We start from the raw sequence: 18,909 nt of genomic DNA, 5'->3' as shown, positions 1-18,909 counted from the left end.
ACAATGTAAACAATGTAAAGTCTTAGTATTTTACCCTATTATTTAGACATCACATCATTGAATGTTGAGACTGGAGGTTCAATGACAGCAGCTGGATCTGACAGACCAAAAATAATGAAATCTCATTCGCCATCTTCCAGTTGCCATGGTTCTGGCGGCACTTATGCTAGTGGTGGCGGAAATGCTGACCCAAGCGTATCTTTAAAGCCATATGGAAGTTTGTATCTACCTAAGGAATTTGGCACAAATGGATGTGGAAACAGTGACGCAGGGGGAAATGCTGGTGGGAGGTTTTTCTTAACCGTCGGAGATGCATTACATTTGGATGGTTTGTTGAGCGCACGGGGTCAAGATGGCGGTCATCTCCCATCAGGCGGGGGAAGTGGTGGTAGTATTTTGGTCGATACAATTAAGTTTACTGGTAATGGGGTCCTTGATGTATCTGGGGGAAGCGGAAATGGTGGAAAAACAGGAGGAGGATCTGGTGGAAGGCTTGCAGTATACATAAAGACCCAAAGTCGTTATTTTGGCCAATTTCTTGCGATTGGTGGTAGCGCTGGTGATGCTGGGAATGAGCTTACTTTAGCATCTGGTGGACCTGGGACTGTCTACATCAAAGAATTACGTAACCATGTTTCCCATGACCGTTTAATATTAGACAACAAAAATAGGCCATTTAGTCATTACGTCACGTTGAACGAAACTAGGGACTCATATGAATTTGACGAGGTTTACTTGGCGAGGAAAGCCTCGCTGCATATGATCAACAATGGAAAGCGCTTAAATTTGACGATACATAAAATTATCGGTGATAGGAGTGGCCTTGTTCACGTGCACGAGAATCAATTCCTCATCGCAGAAGTGAAAGATGCTAAGCGCACTATAACTCGTGCTCATGCTAACTTCAAGTTGGATGTAAATTCTTCTGCTATAATGTCAACCACAGTTCACATGATTGGAGAAGGAGTTGTAGCATTTGATTGGCGAGGAAGGCTTATCAATGTTATGCATTTGCATTTGGCCTATGGACGACGTGCAAACATTGGTGTTGAAGCTCATACAGGAACTATTGAGAATAATAAATTCGTATCCTCAGAAACGGAAGGAACATTTCATTTTTCAACATTGGAGTTCAGTAGCAAGTCACAAGTGGATTATCCTTCACCTCATGGAATGCATTTTACTGTTGGATTACTGGTTGGTGATGAAATGTTTGAAAACTTAAAATATCATACTTAACCGTGAATCTCTTCTGATATTCCTTTTTCTTACAGGATATGAAGTTCGACTCAAGATTCAACGCCGAATTCTTTAAAATCGAAGCAACAGAATTTTTCTTAGAAATTGATGCTGTAATCAACTCTAAAGGTCGAGGATTTAATTTCTATACCCTGGGTGCTGGAAAGAATGCAAGTGATGGAGGATTTGGCGCCAGTCATGCAACTCATGGTGGGAGTAAAGATGATTTGAAATTAGAAACAACCTACGGATCCTTGTATGAACCTGTTAGTGAAGGAAGCCGTGGAGGAATGGGCTCTAGCGGAAAACTCGGTGGTCGAGGTGGTGGGAAAATGAGGATAACTGTTGGACATTCATTCCATTTAGATGGCGTAGTTGATGTGGATGCAGAAAATGCTAATGTCAATTCTGGTGAGTTTTGACCAGAAATTTGCATAGCAGAACTAAAGGCTGGCTACGCCACTGCTGCAGTGTAACTTCCACAAACTTTGCAATTTTTTTGCGATAATCTTTGTTTCAAATTCGAAAATGTCGTTATCTTATCGTTCAGCTCAGCTTGTCACTTATATCAGCTTGGTATTCTTTCTTTAGGTAGTGGAGGTGGAAGCGGGGGTAGTGTCTGGATCACCACTAACTACTTTAAAGGACATGGTGAAATAACTGCGCGTGGTGGACTAGGAAATACTTATGGTTCAGCATTAGGCGGGAGTGGTGCGGGCGGACGAATTGCCATACATATGAGAAAAGAAGACGAATTCCGGGGTACATACTCAGCGTTTGGTGGAGAAAGCAAAGGTTCTCTGCAAGGAGGACTTGGAACAGTTTATGTTGAAGAAACTCGTGGCATTTACATTCACAGTAGATTGTATATTGACAATAATAACGCAAAGCCAACAAAGAAATTTGTGTTAAATGAAAGAAATCCTCGGGAAGACTATCATAAACGAGTGGATGGTGTTTTAACAGATTATCATTTTGATGAAGTTATGATCATTAACAAAGTAAGTTATGCATGGAGTTAGTTCCTTAGAAATTTCATTTCTACGAGTTTATTCATGAATGGAAATTAACTATGCTAGAAATTTTTTGCGTATCACCCAATCACCCGGATATCAAAGTTTCACGTTTTTTTTTGTAGGCCATATTTGAAATCATTACCCCTACTCAAAATGGAACTCTGAATCCCTCCGTATATGTTGGTTTAGTGTACGGTGATGGTACATCTCTTGTCCACGTTCAGTCCAATCAAACCTTTTACATGGAATATCAAAAAGCAACAAGCAAAAGATCTAACCCTAAAATTAATCTCGTTATAAAAGAGGATGGGGACTTGATAACGGTAAACGATCTCCGTATAAGCGGCGGTATGACCCCGGCAGTTGATCTACGGGGAACAATTCGGGGAGTGACTAAATTTACATTGAGCACCTCAAAAGTCTGCCACGTCAGCAAAACTGGTTCAATAACGGTCGCATTACATCGTAAAAACTCGTCCGCTGTCGCCATTAATCTCGGAATGCTGAATTTAGAGTATAATGCAAAGTTGGTGTTTACAGATGGTGCACTACTTGATATTGGCTATTTTACCATGCGTCAAAAGACGTTAATGTCAGCAAAATATTTCAATATTAAATCTACAGCGATTGATATTGAAGGCGAGGGAAGGATTACTACGTCTGCGCGAAGCGAAGATCCAGGTCTGGGGACAGGAAACTATACACAGAGGTCGGGATCTGGTGGTGGGCATGGGGGATATGGAGGTGGTTATGAAGTCAACGGCGGTGGCGAACCCTATGGATCCTATAGTGTACCTACACATCCTGGGAGTAAAGGTGGAGGTATTCATGGGGGTGTTGGTGGAAGTGTTATTAAGGTATGTCATACGGAGGATATTAAGCTGGTGTAAAAATTAGTGAAACAATCCTTGGAACCTTTAAAAAAGCCAGAATAACTTTGAGGTGTACAAAATCATTTCAATCTTGACTCCGCGCATTTGTTTCATGAGTTTGGTGATCATATGAAAGCTTTCAATGTCGTAATTAAATTAAACCATCGTTTTGATTCTTGTAAAATATAAAAAAAAAAGTTTAATTTTCGCAAACATGTTTAATTTTCGCTTGATTTATACAAAATATTTAGTGCAGTTGAAATAAATAGATAATGAATAATAAATATTAAATAATTTTTCATTTGTTTAATATTTTTTTACCGTTAGATTGAGACCGGTCATTTTCTTCATCTCGACGGTGTGATTGACAACAACGGTGGAAACGCTTCAAGTGACGGTTCTGGCGGTGGTAGTGGAGGAAGCATTTTTATTAAAACTTTGATGTTCTCAGGTCATGGAAGTATTCAGGTGAATGGAGGAGAAGGTCGGGGAAGTGGTGGTGGAGGTTCTGGAGGAAGACTGTCTGTCCATGTCTCCTGGTTGAGAGAATATACTGGTAGGAATCTTAGTTTTTTTACCCACTGTAGTGAAATTTTGATACCAGCAATGTATCATATCCCTACGACTTGTCACTTTTCAGAGCGATAACCCTGGACACATGGATGTTTTTGCTTCCCCATGACCGAACCTTAACTCGATTATAAATTCTTTCAAGAATCTCAAAATAAGTGGTATATTTCAATATTTTTATTCAGGTACATATTTAGCTCTCGGTGGCCTTGGTAATCCTGCAGGTGCATGTGGAACAATTTATTACACGGATACAAACAAGGGACTCTCACATCGCCCTTACACTATTGATAAGCATAACAATACCGTATTTGGCGAAGGATTCACCAAATTGATCTTAGATAACCAAAATAGAAATAGACACATAGCCACTTTAATTGAAAGAGAGGTTGATAAGTACTACGAATTGGATGAACTAGAAATTCGTAATCACGTCATCTTATGGATTCATGGAATAAACGCGACGTTGGTTGCACATAAATTTTCTGGCGATAAAACAGGATTAGTACATTTGAGACCGACACAAAAGATGTTTGTAGAAGTAGTTGAATCGGAAAAAGGTTACTCTATAGCACCTGTCAGTTATAAAATTGATTCAGGTTCAGAGATAACGTTCCCTTCATCTCTGACAATACTTGGCACACGCTGTACCTTTGATGGCTTCATTGTTGGTGTTCACCAATTTTATGTCGCTCACGATGCGTCCGTGACCTTTGCATCCACTTCTCAAACAGGTATACGAGAGAATGGGACATTTACATTTATTACAACTCCGGGAAACATAACGTTTGGTACTTTAATCGTGCAGCGCGGTTCCCTGGTTTCTTTCTCCCGAATTAATAACACCTTAGTATTGACTGCAGGAATATTTCGTGTGAAATACGAGGGCGAAGTACGTATTAACCACGGTGAGATTGATTCTTCTTGGGCCTGGGTCGAGAGCCGCGGCCTATTGCTTTTAGAGGGAACTGGGTACCTCAGTGAAGTTGGACCTGGAAGAGGGATTACATCGTCGCAGATTGGTACCGGGGCAGGTCACGGCGGAGAGGGCGGATCATCTTCCTCTCGTACTGGGGAGTGGTATGGATCAATACTTAGACCTGTCCATTTAGGAAGTGGAGGTGGGAACGGACGTGGTGTTGGAGGACGAGGAGGTGGATCATTACACTGGAGAATTGGACAAACTTTAGAATTGGATGGCTTGGTATCACTAAAAGGATTTAATGGCACGGGCATGACGCAGGAGGCGGAAGTGGGGGTAGTCTATTGATAGAATGCACCAACATAACTGGATATGGAACCGTGAATGTGATTGGAGGATCGGGAACAGGTCAAGCTGGGGGAGGAGCAGGAGGTCGAGCAGCAATCCATATTCGATTTAAACACAAGTTCTCGGGGATATATGAAGCTTATGGTGGATCAGGAAAGGTATATGGAGCAGCGGGGACAGTGTACGTTGAGGAGACTGCACGTGGTCCGCAGTATGCTGATATTAAGTACAGTAAAAAAACAAACAGAACCGAAGCTGTTTCAACACACAGGTTCATCAAAATTGACAGCTGGAACAGAAAAACTACATTTTCAACAAGTCTAGTGGAGAACAGAAATGTGTATTACGAGTTTGATGAAATGTTTTTAACCCGTCATTCTAATCTACAGATCGACCATCCTCCTAATTCTCCTAATGTGACAGTTGTTGTACATCATTTTCTTGGCGACGGAACTGGACGAGTTCATTTGCGAAAAAATCAGACGATTTATGTGGAAGTCGTCGAGTCAGAGACAAATGAAACTACGGCCCCATGTAGCTTTAAAATTGACCAGGATGCGGAAATTGTGTTCCCGTCCAAAGTACATATATACGGAACACGTTCAGAAATAGACGGTAGAATTACAGGCGTTCACGATCTTGCTGTTGCACTTGGTGGTGTCATTGAGTTTTCATCCACAGCACAGACAGCAATAGTTGAAAATAGAGAATATTTGAGAATTGATAAAAATGGCAATTTCTCGTTTGGCTCCGTTCTTGTAAAACGTGGTTCAAAAATTGTGTTCAAAAAAATTAATGACACGTTGATACTTAACAGTGGGTTATTTAGAGTGAAGTATGGAGGCTTGATGATATTAAATCACGGAATTATACGAAGTTCGTTCGCTTGGGTGGAAAGCGAGGGTGTTTTGCTGCTTGATGGCACTGGATTTACAGGAGAACAAGGTCCAGGAAAAGGTATCACTAGGAATGGTATTGGTGGAGGGGCAGGTCATGGTGGTGAGGGTGCTGGTTCGAACGGAGGGTTGCCTTATGACTCTGTATATTCACCTCATGTTCTAGGTAGTGGCGGCGGTAATGGTCAAGGTGTTGGTGGTGCAGGTGGGGGTAGCCTGTTGTGGGAGGTAGGAAAATTCTTGCAAATAAATGGTCGGTTGTCTGCTAATGGCGTAAATGGTACCGGCGTTAACGCTGGTGGTGGTAGCGGAGGAAGTATCCTAATTAAGACCACAAACATGTCAGGACATGGTGAGCTTGCAGTAGCTGGGGGGGAAGGCATGGGAAGTGGAGGGGCAGGAGCAGGTGGACGTGTAGGAATACACTGTAGATGGAGGTATAAATACGGAGGGAAATTAACAGATCACGGAGGACACAGTACAGTCGGTGCCCCAGCAGGAACTATTTACATCGAGGAAAACTTCCGACCTTTACAATATCGCCACTTGAAGTATTTAAAGACCACGAACACCAGCGTACTTGCAGTTGATCACACGTACTTGCACGTAGACAATGAAGGCTATGACGTGAACGGAGCAACGATGATTATGGAAGAAGATACTACAGTGTATGAATTTGATGAAATGGAACTGACAGGCCATAGTAGATTGCTAGTTTATCATCCCAATAGTTCTGTAGTTAATGTGACTGTTCATAGGTTTATTGGTGATAAATCTGGTCAGTTCCATATCCAAGACAAACAGAGAATCTTTGTTGAAGTAGTTGAGTCTGTGAGTTCCAAAACGGAAGCTCCTTGCAGCTATAAGATCGATATTGGTGGAGAGATAATTCTTCCTGCAGAATTTCATGTTCATGGCACTCGGACTGTTATTGAAGGCCGCATAACTGGCGTACATCGATTGTATGTCTCTGACGGTGCTACAATTGACTTTAATTCCACCACTCAAACTGCTTTGATTGAGAATTCTACGTATGTGTTTGTGTCTGAGCCAGGAAATTTATCTTTTTCTGAAGTAGTTGTAAAGCAGAACGGTGATGTTGAGTTTCGACGTAATACCGACTTTCTCCGATTGAATTGCGACATACTTACGGTGAAATACGAAGGAAAGTTATATATTAATCATGGGGAGATATTCACGTCTTTTGGCACGCTTGATAGCAAAGGAATAATAGATATTGAAGGTGTTGGGTTTTCTGCGGAGAAAGGACCAGGGGCAGGAGGAAGTAGCGTTGGCATTGGTAGTGGAGCTGGCTATGGTGGCCAAGGTGGACGTAATGGTGGAGCGGCGTATGGCTCAGTCTATACACCCATGCATTTAGGAAGTGGAGGGGGAAATGGCCATGGCACTGGGGGGTCTGGAGGAGGTTACCTTATCTGGAAGATCAGTAAATATCTGGAACTGAATGGTCTGCTTAAAGCCAATGGTATGGATGGAAAAGGTTCCAATGCTGGTGGTGGTAGCGGTGGGAGCATTTTCATTGAATCAACAAATATGACTGGACATGGCGAGATATCCGTTTTGGGAGGTCGAGGTCAAGGTCAAGGGGGTGGTGGAGCTGGAGGAAGAGTAGGAATTCATTGTCGTTGGAGATACTCTTATGGTGGTAAGTTTTCTGATCATGGTGGACAATCTGACGCACGGACTGGTGCACCTGCTGGAACTATTTATCTAGAAGAGAACATGAGACCTTTACAATACCGTGAACTCAAATACAGCAAGATTAGAAATACAACATACTTGGCTGTTGATCATACATATGTTCATATTGATAACGCTGGTTATGATGTAGAAGAAGCTACTGTTTTGATGGAGAAAAACACATTACATTATGAGTTTGACGAAGTTGAATTGACCGGCTATTCCAGATTGCTTGTGTATCATCCGAATGACGCTGTCAATGTAACTGTTGTCGCCCACAGGTAAATGATAGATTTCATTGTAGGTTTTGGTATTTATCAAGATTTATAACTGATAATGACTTCTTTAATGAATCTTTCTAAATGGCTGTGCTTATAAAATGAATGTATAACCCAGATACCGTAAGAGATATTTGTGTCCAATTTCACACTAGGGACTGAAATATATATGAAATATTTACCGTAAATGGGAAATTATTGATACATTATTATTCTCATATCTGGTACCTATCTAGATTCATCGGAGATGGTACAGGACAGTTCCACATAAGACGAAATCAAAAGATTTATGTTGAATATATCGAATCACAAAACAACCGAACTGAAGCACCATGCAGCTATCGGATTGACCAGTTTGCTGAACTTATTCTTCCATACGAGTTTCATGTGCATGGTATTCGCACAGAAATTCATGGCCTTATGACAGGTGTTCGTCATTTCTTTGTAGAAGATAAGGGGTACGTCCGAATTTCGTCAACAGCGCAAACCGCTATACTTGAGAACCGTACATATATTGATGTTACAGACCCCGGAAACACATCAATTTCCAACATTGTTGTTAAACGAGGTGGCATTCTTGATATTTTACGTCAAGATGACGTCATAATTCAAGTAACCTCAAGTCTATTTGAGATAAAATATGAGGGCAAAGTGCTCATGAATCATGGTGTCTTGCAAACGTCCATTGGGGACTTGGAATCTAAGGGAGAGTTAGTTTTAGATGGACGAGGATGGAGATCTGGTGCTGGAATCGGGAAAGGCTTCCGGCATGGACTTTACGGAACTGGTGCAGGTCATGGTGGGCGTGGTGGTCGAAATTCGGGCAATCAGGGTCAGTCGTATGATTCAGTTTACAAACCTCTGATGCCAGGAAGTGGTGGAGGTTATGGGCAATATGGAGCTGGTGGACAAGGTTAGTATTCCGTCCATTATAGCCCCCCCCCCTATGAGATGAGGTAAATCATGTAGATGAATTTCTAATAGTGATAACAAATTTTGACAGTGGAAACCAGACCATCGGCAAAAAAATAACAACACCAAGAGACAGTTTTTGAAAATTGTGTCTAATTATTTTTTCAAGGTGGTGGCAGCCTCAGGTTCCAAGCAAAGGATCATTTACACCTGGATGGTTTGATTACAGCTCAAGGGAAGGCTGGACAATCACAGTCAGGAGGAGGAAGCGGTGGGAGTGTTCTTGTTGAGGCCTTGAATATGAGTGGACATGGTGAAATTAATGTCAATGGTGGGGAAGGGGTTTCAGGGGGCGGTAGTGGATCTGGCGGTCGAATTGGAATACATGTGGACTTCAGTAACAAATATGGCGGAACCTACAAGGCTGTTGGAGGACGAGCGAGCTCGGCAAGTCTTGTTGGAGGTGCGGGTACTGTGTATAAATATGAAAGCAATCGTGGTCCACAATATCGTGAAATTAAATACCATCATGGTGAAAACATTACAGGCTTCAAACCACAGCACTCGAAGTTAAAAATAGACAACGAGGGAAGAAATACTGATTCACCGGCGGTTGTTATGGAAAATAACACGTTATTTTACGAATTTGATGAAATTCAGGTGGAAGGAAGGTCTCATGTAGTTTTCTATCATCCAGCAGGAGCACGGAATGTCACAGTGGTTGGACATGAAGTGACTGGGGATAAAACTGGTATTATAAAAATGACATCGCGACAAAGATTATTTGTATTTATCGTTGAAAGTACTCATACATACTTAGATGTCCCCTGTGGATTCTACATCAGTGATTTTGCGGAAATTGTATTTCCAACTGAAGTAATACTTCGTGGTGAGACTACTACTCTTCGTGGCCGTATGACTGGTGTTGAAAGACTTGTAATAGAAAGAAATGGAAATATTCAAATCAGTGGAACCGCTCATACGGCTAAACTTCCCGAGCATGCGCAGTGGTATAATGATCGACCATTCGATCCATTTATTCCCGGACAACATGTCATTCCTGAGCTGGTTGTTGCAAACGCTGGTATTCTTACTGTTGCATTGAACCCGTATGGCGCTAAACTCATTGCGTCAGATGTCGTTATCAAGAAAGGTTGGGCTTGATTTATTTTTACTTGTGAAAGTAATGCTTGTTCGGATTAGTTCTTTCATCACGAACAATCGGAGATACAACTATTATTTACAAACATTTTAGAATAAACACAAAATGTAATCTCTCGCTGTTGTTCACAAGAATTCGTCTTTATTAGGCACAGATTTAGCGTGAAGACGTGAACGTCAAAGACGATGTGAAAATGGCGAATAATAACGTGTCCATAAATAGACGTATCACGCCTTTGATTCGCCATTTTCACGGCCTCTTTTTAGGTTCACCTCCTTGTGTTAAATCTCCCTATTATGAAAATTGTTTCAGATTTGCCCTGAACTATCGTCGACCAATTATTTCACATTTCAAGTATGATGTCATGTCATTGCTATCAGTTTGTCAAATATCATGATTTACTTTTAACTTCTATAAAGGTGGAGTTTTCAAAGTCAACACACGTGAAATGTTTTTTGTTCTGGACCGCGTTGTAATTGAGAGTGGCGGGAGACTGGATGGAAACGGTGGTGGATACCCTAACAATCAAGGTCCTGGTTCCGGCTCTGGATCTCAAGGAGGAAGTTATGCTTCGCTTGGCGGAAATGCCGCCTCTAAAAAATATTATGGATCTTTATATGCACCACGTTATCCAGGGAGCGGAGGTGGTACTGGTGCTGGTGGTTCGTGGATAAATATGACAGCTGGTGGATATGTGAAGGTAGATGGTACATTCAGGGTTGATGGTATTTCAGGATCTGGTGCAGGGAGTGGAGGAAGTTTAATGATTGCTACGCCGTTCTTGATTGGTTATGGATTAATTTCGAGTCATGGAGGTAAAAATATCCTGACAGTTACTTGAATTTTGAGAAATTTGTTAAAAGCTTTGGAAATGATCAATACTTTTATAACAGAATAGTTTTAATTTATCGAGAATCATAAAAATGCAACAACATTGGGAAAGTAAGGTTTAAAATTTTTGATTTGGGAAACGATGTCATGGTGACTTAAAGAAAGAAAAGATACATACACAACAATAGTAACTCCGAATATAGTAAGCAATTTCATTCAACGTTTCGACTTTATTTAGTCAGGAATGATTAATCATTCCTGATGATGACTAAATAAAGTCGAAACGTTGAATGAAAATGTTTACTTTATTCGGAGTTACTATTGTTGTGTATTTTATGAAAATACTCAGTGGTTCCGGCAATTAAAAGATACATCCTGCATGGAATAAGTCTTCAATCAAGTGCAATTGTTTAAATTTGTAAAATGATTTTGTTGCAGGATTTTCTCATCAAGGAGGTGGGTCAGGTGGTCGAATTGGTATTTATCTTTCTCAACCACTTGATTTCCGAGGTAGTATTGCGGCGTTTGGTGGAAGCGGATCACCTTCTGGGGGACCCGGGACAATTTACGTTGAAATTGACAATGGAACTTCAGTGCAAAGGTTTTTGACAATAGATGGAAGTAATAGAGGGGAAGCCACTGGACTGAAGTTATTCTTAGACGAACCCGGCGGATTTTATCATGTATTTGATGGGATCGAACTGAAGAGAAAGGCGTTTATATCTTTGCAACAGGTAGATATTTTTTATATTCTTAAACTATTAGTTATGAGTTAGTTTTCCATGCAGTAGGATTGCGCAATATGGCAGCTTGAATCTAACTGTTTGTATGTATTTTTTGAGGTTTCTAACCGCGTACCTGAAGTCAAAGTCCGTCGCTTCACCGGTGATGGAACAGGAATACTTGAAGTCATTTCTGGCACACGTTTCTATACACACGAAGATATTGTACGCGTGCGTACTCAGGTAAATTACGTCATCAGGAAAGGAGGTGAGCTTATTCTGCCCGAGATAACCGAAATTGCTGCACAACGTCAACCAAGTTTAGAAATACATGGCAGTGTCTACGGAATTAGGGAACTGCGAGTATACGCTTCAAGTAAAGCACAGTTATTTTCAAGTGGTCATTCTGGATGCTTCAAATGTGCAAGTAAATACACCAGAAGTGGAAATGACCGAAAGTATTGGATTCAGACGATAACTGTCAAGGCTGGTGGAAAATTTGAAATTATATCTGCTGTAAGGAATGTTGAGAGCGCTGTTCAAGTGCACACAGGAGCTTTTTGTGTAGAATATAATGGGCTGGTGACTAGCGACGCAGTTGAAATATTCTCAAAATATCTTAAAGTCGATCATGATTCAAGATTTGATAGTTCTGGCAAAGCATCATCAAGTGGTCAAGGCACTGGTGGTAGTTGTGGTGGTGCTACTGGGGGCGCAGGGCATGGTGGGAACGGAGGGAGAGGATATAGTTGTAGTTGTGGTTGGAATCGTTATACTTCAGGTGATTAGAATTATTTATTTTTTCCTGGGTGAAAAAAGGCGGGACGAAATTAACGAATAGAAATTTAAGGAAAGCACTTCTTTGCTGCTCCAGAGTTCTTATTGTCTTAACCGCAAGGCCTCACTTCAAGACAATATTTCTTGTTCACCAAAGTGGGGAGATCTACGTAACAAGAGAAGACCATACTGAAAGACCATAGTTGCGAAATTTTTAAATTGCATAATATGCAGTTAATATATTGTGTTACATCCTTCCGCCTATAATATAAAAGTATACAAGGATATATATTTTCTAGGGGTGGATCCAGCACTAGTGCACTAATTTGCATTACAAAACAAAATGGCTATTTTGAGCAGTTTTCTTGTGTCATGCAAATTAGTGCACTAGTGCTGGATCCACCCCTGAATTATTTTCCTTACATTACATTTCGTAGCCACAAACTTACAATTGTTATTAGTTTTGATATGAACTTTCCAGCTCTTTTTTATCGCCATGATAAAAAAATACTTTAAAACACAAATGATTCATTGATGCTTTCCCTTGCAGGTGGTTCGAAATATGGTACAGTGTGTAGCCCAGTGCTATCTGGAAGCAGTGATGGCAGTGGTGGTAGTAAAGGTGGTGGTGTCATTCGTCTGTTAAGCAGCCGTCTGGTGGATCTTGAGGGACTATTAGTATCTAATGGAGTCAACGGAGTTTCCAGAGGTGGTGGTAGTGGGGGAAGTGTATGGTTAGACGGCGAAGCGATTGATGGTCATGGATCAATAAGTGTAGCAGGTGGTAGTGGTGGCTACACATACCGTAGTTATTCATGTAATTATTACCATGGTGGTGGAGCAGGAGGTTATATTCGAACTCAGTCTCCAAGGTATATAAACAGAGCAGTATTGCTAAATTTGGGAGCCACAACAGCTGTTAGAGGTGGGAGTGCACATGGCAATGGGGCTTTACCTGGTGAAAATGGACAGATTTGTTTATCTGGTAACGAATGTAATGGACATGGGGTATGGTCAAATAGTGAGAAAAAGTGCAATTGTAATCAAAATTATTATGGCGTGAGTTGTTTGTATTACTGTGATCCAAATCTTACATGCTTGGGTAATGGACAGTGTACAGCGTCAGGAGGGTGCAAGTGTAAGAATGGATATGTAGGATATCGATGTGAGCATCTCTGTGATCCCCAACGCGATTGCAGTGGTAATGGTATTTGTGATATATTAGGCAAGTGCGTATGTGATCCCTGCTTTAGCGGAGGAAAATGTCAGTACTTGTGCTCGGGGAAAGGAACGTGTAAAAATGGTTTATGTAAGTGTGATAACTGTTATTCAGGAATGTATTGTGAAAGCGAGTGCAGTGAACGTGGACAATGTCGTAATGAAACTTGTATATGTGAAAAGTATTGGCAAGGGACACATTGTCAACGTGGGGGGTGCCCTGGTACACCAGCGTGTTCGGGAAACGGTTTGTGTAACAGTGCTTTACAAAAGTGTTATTGTAATCCAGGATGGTCTGGTATCGATTGTGGTCAGATTGATTGTCCTGGAGAACCTAATTGTAACTCACGTGGCATATGTGTCCCGTATATTGAGGGAAGTAAATGCGTAAACTGCTCTCAAGGATGGATGGGTCCTGCTTGTGATGATCCATGTACGCATGGAGTACAGTCTCCAATGAACAGCGGTATATGTGATTGTGATCCGTGTTACGGAGGAAAGGGCTGCACAAGTTTATGTTTGGAACGAGGAATCTGCCAATCGAATACAACATGTTTTTGTGACCCAGATGTCGGATGGCGTGGGGCTGTCTGTGAAATTCCAGGATGTCCAGGGATAGAGAAGGATTGCAGCGGTCACGGAGAATGTAACGCAGCACGTCACCATTGTTCATGTTACGAAGGATGGACTGGTAAAGCATGTGATATCCCAGATTGCCCTGGTGCACCAAACTGCTTTGATCGTGGTTATTGCAATTCTTCACTCGACGTTCCTCGTTGTCAAAACTGTTCTCGAGGTTATATGGGACCAGCGTGTGATGATCCCTGCACATTTGGTGTGCAGATACCCATGGACAGCGGTAACTGTGATTGTTTTCCTGGGTATAGTGGTGTAGGATGCGACAGTGAGTGTTCAGAACATGGTACAGTTCATAATGGCACATGCCAGTGTGATGTCGGATGGAGAGGTGCTTTATGTGGTATCTTGGGATGCCCAGGAATTAATGAAGATTGTTCGGGTCACGGGAGTTGTAATGGGGCTATCCAAAAGTGTACTTGTTACAATGGCTGGTCAGGAGAGGGTAAGTACTTTTTGTATGTTTTTTGCTTGTTTAGTTTATGATCGTTTGATTTAGGTACAGATGATATGTAGTTTTTATTTAGTTACGCTTGCGAAAATGGTGAAAATCTATGAGATGTAAAATGAGAAGTAAAATAAGGGACATCTGTATTTCTTAGGTTGTGAATTACCAGACTGTCCTGGGGCCCCAAACTGTTTTAATCGTGGTTACTGTAACAGTTCTGTGAGTCCGCCGATTTGTCAGAATTGCATAGCAGGTTGGATGGGACCAGCTTGTAATGATCCATGCGTCCACGGTGTTCAACAGCCAATGGATAGCGGTAATTGTACATGTGATCCAGGCTGGGCTGGTATTGGTTGTGACAGTGAATGTTCTGGTCATGGGAAAGTTCAACATGGAGTATGCAGGTGCGATGTAGCGTGGTGGGGTACATTATGTGATAATCCAGGATGTCCAGGTGTTGGTGAGGATTGCAGTGGCCACGGAGAGTGCAACAGCGCGCTACACGAGTGTACATGTGAAAGTGGGTGGACTGGAGATGGATGCGAGATCCCTGATTGTCCTGGAAATCCCGACTGTCTAAACAAAGGTAATAATTTTAATATCAGTTTATAATTAACTGGATGACATTGCGCGTCATCGGGCTTCTTTCATCATTACAAGAGGTTTTCACGTGTATAGAAGTAACGGAATCCAATGTTGCCCTCCCGTATTCATCTTTATACTAGAGCAAAGATAACGTTTAATGTAGATCACGACTGACATATTGTACAACGTAGATCATACTCCAATTAAGTTTGCTTTTTAAACGCGCAGGTTTCTGTAATGCGACGTTCAACCCACCTCGATGTACGAATTGCAGCCTCGGATGGATGGGGGCTGACTGTGGATATCCGTGTAAACATGGAAGACAAATACCAATGGACAGCGGAAGATGCAAATGTGATGCTTGTTATGTTGGTAAGAACTAGCACATAAGATTTTGAAGCTTTTGCCACTAGTTTTAAAGCGTATTATAGATCAACTACATGGAAAGGTTCGATTGTCAATATGCCCAAGCTTACGTCACTTTCTCTACCATTCCGCAATGTTTTTTTAGGTCTTGGCTGTAATCAGGAATGTTCAGGTCAAGGAAAATGTCAAAATGGTTCTTGTGTTTGTGATGAACTCAGTGGATGGCGAGGGTCTCTGTGTGAAGTACCAGGTTGTCCAGGAATCAAAGAGGATTGTAGTGGACATGGTAGCTGCAATAGCGCTGAAAAAACATGTATTTGTGATCCAGGTTAGTAAATACAGGTTTATCACAGATGATGCCAGGATATAGTTATAAGTCGCAGTATGAATGTGATGATGTACCTTGCTGTGTATTTTCATAGGATGGACAGGTATTGGATGTCACGTCCCAGACTGTCCTGGGACTCCAAACTGCTTCGGTCGTGGTTTCTGTAACGGTACTGATCGTGAAACACCGGAGTGCACCGACTGTTCAATTGGATGGATGGGACCAGCATGCAATGATCCTTGCTTACACGGACATCCTGTGGACAACGTCTGTGAGTGCGATCTATGTTACACAGGCAATGGCTGTCAACTCGAATGCTCTGGTCGTGGAGATTGTATCAATGGATCATGTTTATGCCATTCTAATAACGAAGTTGGTTGGCAGGGGATTAACTGTGAACTTGATGGATGCCCAGGGGTTGATGGGAGCTGCAACGGGAATGGTCTGTGTAATACTAACACCCGAGAGTGCGAGTGTGATCCGCTGTGGACTGGGCCTGACTGTGGTACAGCGAATTGTGCGGGCAGCCCACCTTGCTCAGATCGTGGTAGTTGTGATGCAGCCTCGCTCCCACGTCGGTGTAATTGCGAAAAGGACTGGGCGGGAGAGGCTTGTGACGTACCTTGTCTCCACGGAATGAACTATGGAAATGCTTCAGGATGCTTATGTAATGCATGTTATCATGGGATAGGATGTAACGTGTTATGTTCTGGGCATGGTCGTTGTGAACATGGAAAATGTGTTTGTAATGCAAGTCTTGGATATAAAGGGGTATTCTGTGATGAACCGGGATGTCCTGGTTGGCCAGAGGATTGTAGTGGCCATGGTACATGTAACCTAGCGACGAAAACATGTTCATGTGATCCAGGATGGCTTGGACCATCATGCAGCTGGACTGACTGTCCTGGTACTCCGGATTGTAATGACCGCGGAACCTGTGTACTTCCAGGAGGTTGGTTTATCCAAGTAACACTAGAAGAATGTTTATAAGCTGTCTGTCCTGTTTTGTTAATAAAATATTTCTGCCGTGTTTTCTGTAATTTACAATTTTTTATCATTTGGTCAGAAACAAAATATACAAGTGTTATTACTTGGATCAGGTAATGTTTATTTCTAATTTTTTCCATTTTTTAGAAAACAGTTTGAGTACTCAAGGTGCATGCAACTGTTCTAAAGGTTGGACGGGCGACGCTTGTCAACAACGATGTATCCATGGTAACCCAACTGATAACTATCTTTGTGAATGTGAACCTTGTTACAATGGTCTTGATTGTTCAACGCTCTGCTCTAACAAGAGCAGTCTATGTGTTGAAGGCGAATGTGATTGCGGATTTGAAGGATGGAGAGGAGAGTTTTGTGACCGAAGAGGATGTCCAGGAATTGAGAAGGATTGCTCGGGTCATGGCACCTGTTTTGCAGACACACAGACTTGTGTATGTGATTCTGGATGGACAGGTGAATTATATTGTTTGTGATAAAATTATTTGTTCAAACATTATTGTAAATTTGTGTAAAATAAACGACGTCAGGACGATATAAAGAATTAGAGTAAGATCAAGTTTTTCCGATATTTTTTGGTTTGCTGAAGAGCCTCGTTCTAAGCAACAGGGCTCCTTGTTTGTCCACCTCTCATGTAATGTTTGAAAACAACATCATGTAATATCGAAGTTAAGATATATGACATGTTATTAATCTAAATTTAATTGTTTTTCGATGGAGATTAACCTGTATTTCTATATTTTCCTAACCAGGTGTCGGATGTCAAAACTCTGACTGTCCAGGCGACCCAGACTGCAACGGAAGAGGTCGATGTGTAGTTGATAATACCGCTGGTCCAATATGCGTCGACTGTAAACAGGGTTGGATAGGTCCTGCTTGCGAGATACGTTGTGAGCATGGCTCCGCCACAGAAGAAAACCCAGATGTGTGTGTATGTGACTCGTGTTATGCTGGTTTTAATTGCGATAAGTTGTGCTCAGGTCGCGTTAATGCTACATGTGTGGAAAACAAGTGTATTTGTGGTTGAAGGATGGAGAGGGAACTTTGCGATGTACCAGGTAAGTCCAGTTTATATTCTGCAAATCTACTTTACTATAAACTTCTACTTCACAATAAACCCTGTAAGAACGTTTATAATAAATGCCAATTAGATGTTTCAACGTTATCGATATTTTGTTTTACCAACACTCAGTCGGTTTTAGACAATTCCTGTATTATATAACTACCCTTTCACTCTTAGAGACAATATCAATTAGAGTCTTATTTTTTCAAAGGTTGTCCTGGATTAAACAACATTGATTGCTCTGGTCACGGGACCTGTTTCAGTGTGCAACAAGTTTGCGAATGTAACAATGGATGGATAGGTTCGGGTTGTCATATTCCTGTTTGTCCTGGCTTTCCACAATGCAGTGCGCACGGCAAATGTGTTGTAACCTCAGATACTCCATCATGTACCTGCGATCAGGGCTGGATGGGTAATGCGTGTCAGACTAAATGTCTTAACGGAACTGTGCTGAGGACAGTGGACAATCAAGAGTCTTGTGAATGTGTAGAATGTTTCAGCGGGATCAGCTGTGATGTAGAGTGCTCAGGAAAAGGGACTTGTATGAACAGAACGTGTGACTGTGGATTTGACGGATGGCGAGGGGCAACGTGTGATGTATTAAGATGTCCAGGGTGGGGAAGCGATTGCTCTGGACATGGAGTGTGCATCCCTTCGTTGAGACAATGTACGTGCAACCCTGGCTGGAAGGGCATGGGCTGTCAAATTCCACATTGCGCTGGTGGGGGAAACTGTAGTAGCCATGGAACCTGTGATGGAGCAAATCATGATCCCCCAGTGTGTACGTCCTGTGACCACACCTATTTCGGTAGAGGTTGTGAGCGACGCTGTTTCAACGGAAGTGTAGTTAGGTCCAGTAACGATTTTTCGATCGAAGAATGTCGATGTGATGAATGTTACAGCGGGGTGAACTGCAGTCAAGAGTGCAGCGGCCATGGTCAGTGTGAGAATGGAACTTGTAATTGTGATGTAGGATGGCGTGGAAACACGTGTGGAAGAATAGGATGTCCAGGAATAGGA

General features: G+C 41.9%; 2 protein-coding genes across 2 annotated transcripts in view; both read left to right on the top strand.

Moving 5' to 3' along the window:
* LOC114521506 overlaps positions 1-4,982 on the top strand; it is a 29,955-nt gene extending 24,973 nt beyond the window's left edge. The window contains exons 28-33 of the mRNA XM_028541974.1: positions 47-1,197; positions 1,275-1,650; positions 1,831-2,240; positions 2,378-3,112; positions 3,455-3,683; positions 3,883-4,982. Coding sequence (XP_028397775.1) covers positions 47-1,197; positions 1,275-1,650; positions 1,831-2,240; positions 2,378-3,112; positions 3,455-3,683; positions 3,883-4,967 — 3,986 coding nt within the window. The 3' untranslated portion in view covers positions 4,968-4,982. The remainder of the gene's footprint in view (positions 1-46; positions 1,198-1,274; positions 1,651-1,830; positions 2,241-2,377; positions 3,113-3,454; positions 3,684-3,882) is intronic.
* Positions 4,983-5,304: 322 nt separating this feature from the next.
* Positions 5,305-18,193, top strand: LOC114521259. The gene is made up of 14 exons (XM_028541625.1): positions 5,305-7,845; positions 8,079-8,755; positions 8,924-9,907; positions 10,336-10,731; positions 11,186-11,481; positions 11,590-12,250; positions 12,797-14,545; positions 14,703-15,134; positions 15,362-15,505; positions 15,645-15,827; positions 15,922-16,779; positions 16,962-17,282; positions 17,579-17,884; positions 18,101-18,193. The coding sequence occupies exons 1-13, from the start codon at positions 5,327-5,329 to the stop codon at positions 17,851-17,853; spliced, it is 9,495 nt and encodes a 3,164-aa protein (XP_028397426.1). The 5' UTR covers positions 5,305-5,326; the 3' UTR covers positions 17,854-17,884; positions 18,101-18,193.
* The last annotated feature ends 716 nt before the right edge of the window (positions 18,194-18,909 follow it).

Source organism: Dendronephthya gigantea, unplaced genomic scaffold, assembly GCF_004324835.1.
Source record: "Dendronephthya gigantea isolate DGI-Jeju-01 unplaced genomic scaffold, DenGig_1.0 000020F, whole genome shotgun sequence".
Classification (NCBI taxonomy): Eukaryota; Metazoa; Cnidaria; class Anthozoa; order Malacalcyonacea; family Nephtheidae; genus Dendronephthya; species Dendronephthya gigantea.
Note: the sequence above shows the minus strand (reverse complement) of the source record. Positions and strands in the feature narration are given on the sequence as shown.